The 7500-nt window shown below is 41.7% G+C and overlaps 1 protein-coding gene across 2 annotated transcripts in view; it reads right to left on the bottom strand.

The window, feature by feature from the left end:
* Positions 1-7500, bottom strand: part of slc4a8 (solute carrier family 4 member 8) — a 36567-nt gene that overhangs the window by 12299 nt on the left and 16768 nt on the right. For both annotated transcript variants that reach the window (XM_083562627.1, XM_083562628.1), the window contains exons 6-13: positions 6772-6960; positions 6590-6678; positions 3533-3690; positions 3324-3411; positions 3078-3224; positions 2661-2761; positions 1910-2084; positions 1665-1798 (exon numbers count right to left, since the gene is read on the bottom strand). In XM_083562627.1, coding sequence (XP_083418753.1) covers positions 1665-1798; positions 1910-2084; positions 2661-2761; positions 3078-3224; positions 3324-3411; positions 3533-3690; positions 6590-6678; positions 6772-6960 — 1081 coding nt within the window. The remainder of the gene's footprint in view (positions 1-1664; positions 1799-1909; positions 2085-2660; positions 2762-3077; positions 3225-3323; positions 3412-3532; positions 3691-6589; positions 6679-6771; positions 6961-7500) is intronic.

Raw genomic sequence — 7500 nt, 5'->3', positions numbered from 1 at the left:
AAGAGAGAGAGAGAAGTATTGATTATTTTAGTAAAATGTTATTAATTTGATGATCTACTATGATAATAAATCTATTTATTAGGGCTGTCAAAATTAGCGTGGTAATAATTAAACATTTGTTTTACTGATGCGCCGAGTCTAAAACGAGCACCGGAATACGCCATGATGCACACATCCGGCAATTAAAACAGTCCGTGTGGAAACATAGCAAAAGTTCCTGATGATTTACGTGATTTAAAACACCATAATTGCTTTCAAGCATTTACAAGAACAGAAAATAGAAAGTGTTCATGCTTTATGTTGAGTTTAGTTTTACTAATAATAAAAATACATTTGCATAAAGCATCCATATTTGTCACATGTTGATTAAAGTATTAACAACTTGAATAGTATTAATTTAAGTGCATTTAGAACAGATAACAATGTGCGATTAAGTTGCGATTAATCACGAGTTCACTCATGACGACTGTGCGATTGATCACGATTAAATATTTTATTTTATATATATATATATATTTATATATATATATATATATATATATATATATATATATATATATATATATATATATATATATAAACAAAAATAATATATATTATTATATATTATTCAATTATATATATTATAAAATATATTTATCACCAAAAATGCCAGAAATGTTGGCACCCCTACAGATAGAACTTTACTTCAACTTCCCGTTGCTGTGAATATGAGTTGTATATTTTATATAGCAGGGATAGAAACATATTTGTTATTATGACTTTTTCTTTAAAAGAATTGATACTCCAAGAAAGGGAGGTGGTAGCTGGTTTAGGCATTGGACTTTGGATCTAAAGGTCATAAGTTAAATTGCCAGCCACAAATTAGCTGCCACTCCTGCGCCCCTGAGCAAGGCCCTTAACCATAGCTGCTCAGCTGTATGAATAAGGTAAATTTATGCCATTTTGACAAATACCATAAATGTATATGAAATAACGCAATTTATTTGATGTCCCATAGTTCTATTTTCTGTCCGAAGAAACAGAGGGATTGGTATAAAATTTTGTTTTGCTTTGAGAAGTCTTCAATATCCAACCAGACCCTGACCTCATCATTTTGGGTCTTTCCCATCTTATACATGAAGATACATTATGGCTTAAAGAATTGACATTGACTGTACATTTAGAACCACTTGGATAACATCTGAAATGTACATTTGAAAATATTTAAGAAGATCTGCAGCCAATGTATCTGTTACCTTTCTAAAAACATTTTAATCATGTATAACTTGTGCAAGATCGTTGAAAAGTTTTGTTTAAAAAGAGATAGTGCATGACTTCAGAATTCAACTCAATTCACTTGTATTTGTTTAGTGCTTTTACAATGGACATTGTCTAAAAGCAGCTTTGCACAGAAAAAGGGTAATAAAACAATGTATAATTTAGTTCCTTATAATTGTAAGTTGGAATCCTACCTACATTACATTAAGACCTCGTTATGCAGAGTGGCTTGCTGAGGAGCCCTGCAGTGGCAGCTTGGTGGTGCTGGAATTTAACTGATGACCTTTCGAACAATGTCTTAACCACTGTCCCCAATGTCCCCCAACACCCCATCATGAATATTATGTGTCTAATGAGTGTCTTGTTATTAGATAATAATTGCATTATAATTTAGTTGCACTGACTTGCAGAACTTAAAAAGGATTTTCTCAAACACCAGAACAGGTCCGGTGCTGCCGAGAATGGTGAGCGGCTGCCCGGCAAACAGAGAGTACGCCACGCCCGTCATCGAGGCTCCTAAGAGCGACTCGATAGCGCTCTAGCCGAGAGGAGAACACAGAGGATCATCAATAAACGAATTAAGCTGGTAGAGGCATAACAATTTAATTACAGTGTCAGACTGTGGGTGTGGGTGTGGGCGTGTTCTTACGATGCGTCCCTCTGTCGCCTCCCCCAGCAGCCCTCCGAAGGTAATGACAGGGGACATGCAGGCACAATAAAGGAAGAGGAAAGACGCCACACACTGCAGACTCAGTCCATCTCGAAAGTCGCTCAGGTAAAAAGGAGCTTTCCGCTTCAGGTCCAGGATTAAACCTCCGAACAACCTGCAGGGACAGACAACACCGGTAAAACTGAAACTATTACAGAGAATACACTTTATGGACAAAAGTATTTCGACACCTGACCTTTCTGCCATATGTGTATAATCAAATTTTGCATTTATTAGACTTGGAAACCCAAACCTGTTCCATCATGGCAGTGACCCTGTGCACAAAGTCAGCTCCATTAAGAAATAGTTTACATGGTTTGGAGTGGAAGATCTTCAGTGGCCTGCTTTTCAGCTCTGACCTCATCCCTCTGCACCTTTGACTTTACTAACACCCTTGTGGCTGATGAACACAAATCCAAAATCTAGTGGAACATCTTTCCAGAAGAGTGGAGAGAATTATAAGAGCAAATTGGAAATAAATGTGGAATGCTTATGACCAGGTGTCTGCAAAATTTTGGTAATATAGTATACACTGCATTGTATAAATAATATTCACACATTTGCTGAGGGGAATGCAAGATCATGGTTAGCATCCCCCCCTCCCCCCAAAAAAGAGGGGTAAGAACAAGAATAACCCACCAACGTACTGCATACCCCAGTTTTATGCCTCTGCAAACACACGAACACACACCTGCCCGTTCTCTGGAGTTCCGGTCCATGGTGTTCCCCGTGCGTCTCCTCCTCGGTTGGAACAGTTGTCCCGTTGGGGACGCCGGGCATCTTTCTTTTCTCCTGCACCAATCACAAACATCTCATCAGATACCCTTATCCAGAGCGACTTACATTATTGTCATTTTTGCCTTGCTCAGGGGCCCAAGAGTGGCAGCTTAGAACGGCTGGGATTTGAACTTGTGACTTTTGGAGTCAAAGTCTATTGCCTTAACCAGTAAACTACTACTTCCCCAATTTATTAGCACTTCATCGCATGGACAATCTTGAAAAACGCAAACTGGTGGATCTGAGGAATGAAAATTATATATATATATATATATATATATATATATATATATATATATATATATATATATATATATATATATATATATACCTGTGAGGGGACACTCTTCGGTGGTTCAATACGGATAGAAGGGTCCCACTCTCCCGGCGGCAAAACAGTTACCTGATCCAAAAACTCATCGATTCCGGCCAGCAGGTCACTCCTGTTCTTCGCCTTGTATGCTACATCATGAAAAATCTACCCACAAACAGAAACGGATTAAAGAACAGTGTAGATCGGTGAAGTCACTCGTATCACAGCTAATGTCATTACTTCCTGTTTAAGCCTTTAGCGTACCTCATCAGTCATAATGGTAGCCATGGATCGTCCAATCTCGTGATACTGCTGAGCTTTTCCGTCAGGCCCGAGCAGAATGAACATGAACCTGTAAAAAAAAATAAGGCCTCAAATAAAAATTTTGTCCTTGACACACACACACACACACACACACACACACACACACACACACACACACACACATAATATATATATATATATATATATACCTGGTTGGTATGGGTACTTCTGTGAGTCCTGTTAGCAAAACCGCAGGCGAAAGCCGGACAAACGCTACGATGGGTCTCTCCAAAAAGTCCAGCTCTCCCACCAGCACATTAGAGGCTTCAGCCCCGGTAGGGATCTTCTTCATGAAGTGTGTGTCCACCTGAGAAAAACAAAAGGCTCATAAGAGACGCTCATAAAGCTATAACAAATTTCTGTTGTTAAATATTCCAGCAATTTTCAAACTTATTTCAATCTGTACTGAGAACTGAACAGAAGGTTTACACCGTAGAGGTCTATATGAAGTCATATTTTTGGACGCAGCTGGTGTTTGCTGTGTTATTATAACTTAGTATGACTGAATCCTTCACTCTGATTGGTTAGAAAGTTTTGACGTGAGTAACAAAGAAAACGCATAATCACTGGGATGAAAATTTTTGACAGTTTACATTTATAGTAGGGGTCTCCAGTGTCACCTGTCTGTCACTTAAGGACAGCAAGGTTTCTCAGTACATTTATTGAATTATTTGTTTACCCCCAGGCCTTCAGTGGTGTCCTACCAGAACCAATCAACCTCTTAATACCATCATTATGAAGCCAAGGCTATAGAAACCTTTAATATTACTGAGTAGACAGGAATCACATACAGTAAGAATAAATTACAATTACAAAAGCAAGAAACCCAAAGAACACAATTCAACACATCTCTTTTCACTGCATCAGTTGCACTGCACTGCCTGCATACATCATCTTTAACAGAAGCATGGATATGCACCCGGGGTTTCCCTGCTGTCATTTTACCAGTCACTTCGCTGAGGTGTTCAGTGTAGCCACAGGGGCATTTACTACAGCTGACCAACTCTTTAATCTCCGCCAAGGGTCTTCCTTGCTAACGGATTCCGCATGCTGGACGTCACTAGCGGCTGGAATGACTACTCAGCGCGTATCGTCAGGGGCTAAACCTGAACATCAAGATGGCTATGGCAATATATGACGGTGCGCTTGGCCTCGAGGCATCCATCCACGAGCTACAAGAGGAAATACGATTTCTGGTCCTAGAACACTCCACCGCCAGCATTATTTTCGGACATCCCTGCCTCTCACAACACTCCCCTAGGTTCTCCTGGAGCCCATGTGACATAATCGAGTGGTGCCAACAATGCCAGAACCGCTGTCTGCACAACCTATCAAAACCACAACTGGGCCTAATTTCCCTTGCCTCAATACAATTTGAAAGTCCAGAGACCCACAAATCTAAACCCCCAAATTGTACAACTCCCTTACCCGCTCCCTCTGGTCCCGGCCACCCTAGAAGACCTCTGTGGAGCCAGAGTATTCACCAAGCTAGAGCTGGTAACGGTTCCTTCCGTGGGCCTAGTAGGTACAGAACTCCCTACGCCAAGAAACCCCGGAAACCCGGCCTGACTTCATTTCAGTGTGTACTCGGCCTCCAACCTCCACTATTCCCCTGGATGGAAGAACCTTCCAACATGGATTACTGGTTCAGAGAGAGCTAGAGAGTCTTGCAATCGACACATACCCAGCTACAAAGAGAACTTAGGACTACGAAAAGATTCACAGATCCTTGGAGAGTGGAGGCTCTTCCCTACGAATCAGGAAAAAAGGTATAGTTGTCGACCCGAGATCTACGCCTCTGACTGCCCTGCAGGAAGCTCAGTCCTCGTTACATCGGGCCGTTTACTATACTGAGGCATATTAACGACGTGTCCTATCGGCTCGACCTCCCTTCCAGGTACCGCATCCACCCTACATTCCATGTGTCGCTCCAAAAGCCCTTTTCTCACTCTGCCACAGATAACCCTGGAGCTATTAACGATCCGCCTCCCAATGAGGTGCTGGACCAACCCTCCGTATACTCCGTCCGAGAGATTCTGGACTCTCGACTTTGGGGCCCCATGCTGAAATACCTGGTCGATTGGGAGGGATATGGTAAAAAGAACGCTCCTGGGTCTCCATACATGACGCCCTGTCCCAGCACTCCTGGAGGAGTTTCACCTCAATTACCCTGACCGCCCCCCACCCAAAGGTCACGGGGGCGTCCTCCCCCTCCTATTAATCACCTGCACCTGTTTTCCCTGAATCCTTTCCCTTTAAAAGATCTCTCTCCTCCTTTACTCAACGTCCAATCTACCGTATACCCACCCTAGATCATCCGGACTCCCTACTGATCCTGTGTCCTCCAGTGATCCGGTGCTCCTTGTTACGCTTCTTTTGAAGCTCGCTACGGCTAAGTTTATAATTTCCTGAACTCCAGTTTCTGAATCTCCTGTGTTTGTTCTCTTCAAAGATAAACAAACTACACCTTGTTTTACTCCCGGTTTCCGCCGTCTGGTGTTCCGTGACACCTGCATTGTTTTCCATCATTTTAAGTTCTCTGGAGATTTAAGGCAATTTGTGTGATTGTGTGCAAATTCTACAGAAAAGAAAACATAAAAGGGTTCATAAAAAGGGTCACAACTGAACTTTTGAACTCTTTTGGCCGACATTTCTTTACGATGTCTAGCTTTTCTTAAAAAGTCAGTCTTGTAAATGTCCTTAAAGTGTATCTACGATTAAATCAGTTTCTTCTCCTCTGGCAGAAATTGTGAAGTAAAACAAAAACAGCTTTTAAATCCACACCAATATATTTGAGCTTGTGCAGTTTGCTACAGATGTGGGTTTGGAGCTCTGAATAGTGAGCTCTCTAACCATCCAATCAAATGTGAAAATACCGACATTGTTGAAAGCCTCCTAGAGGGCCTTGAAGTAAGCAATCCTTATCTGAATGGTTAAAGCAACAGCTTCAAGTAAATTAAAGTTTATGGTAAAAAGAACCCTGCAGTGTTCACTCTGAAGGCCTCATGGCAATGTGACTCTCTAATCTGATTGGATAGAAACTCCAATGTATACAGACACACATGCTGAGAAACTTTCGAAATCATGGTGAGATCCTTGGCAATCATCCCAAACCTCAGATGTCACGCCCACAAGGAGTTGACCTAATGAGTATCCAGTACAACCTGCATAACTGATAACTAACACGCAGAGTTATATTCTTGTACCTTACTGAGGTCCACTTGGCCGTTATCCATCCCCGCCCCATTTTTCACTTCAGCAGTTAGAGGAGGAGGCTGAGAAGATGTGACATGTCCTGCCAGATTCAGCAAGAGAAAAACATTGTGTGTAATTCAGAGTGACATCCAGCCTGTCCAGATAAACGTGCAGACATGTGTGAAGGTCTCACCAGTCTTGTCCAGGCAGTGGGGTTCACTCTGCTTTCTGCCCGATTCGGTCAGAGATTTGACCATGGGCAGCAGGTTGGACCTCCTCTTATCACTCTGGTGGTGATGCCTTTTCAGCAGAGCCTCCCGAACCTTCACCCTCACGCTGTCATCCAACTCGTGAGCTGCCTCTTGATGGTCCAGCACCATGTCTACACACACACACACACACACACACACACACACACACACACACACACACACACACACACACACACAACAAGTTCTATCAGCCTATTCAGTATCTACCATAAAACAGCGGTAACTTTTTTCTCAGGATGAAGAGTTTATTGGCTGACATTATAACTTCAGGTTTGTAGTATTTTATTCCTCTTGTAAAACAGTGGATTTTATTTTTTTTATTTTTTTATTTTTACTTGACACTGGAGACTCCTTCCATGAATTTTGCGAATAACATTTCTTTACAAACCTTTTGCCCTCTTAATGTATGAAGAGCAATTGGAGGGCCCAATATATACCCCAATCAGGCATAACATTATGGCCACCTGATTTTACTCTAATAATAAGTTCTACTCTTCTGGAAAGATGTTCCACTAGATTTTGTGGAGATTTGTGGAGATTCCTTCAAACACAAGAGTGGAAGTAAAGTGCTTCTGATGTAGGTGAGGTGAGGAGGCCTGGGGTGCAGTCAGCTTGAAAAAAATCATCCCAAAGGTGTTTAGTAATTTTGA

Source organism: Silurus aristotelis, assembly GCF_946808225.1.
Source record: "Silurus aristotelis genome assembly, chromosome: 2".
Lineage (NCBI taxonomy): Eukaryota > Metazoa > Chordata > Actinopteri > Siluriformes > Siluridae > Silurus > Silurus aristotelis.
This window is presented reverse-complemented; position numbering and strand designations above follow the sequence as displayed.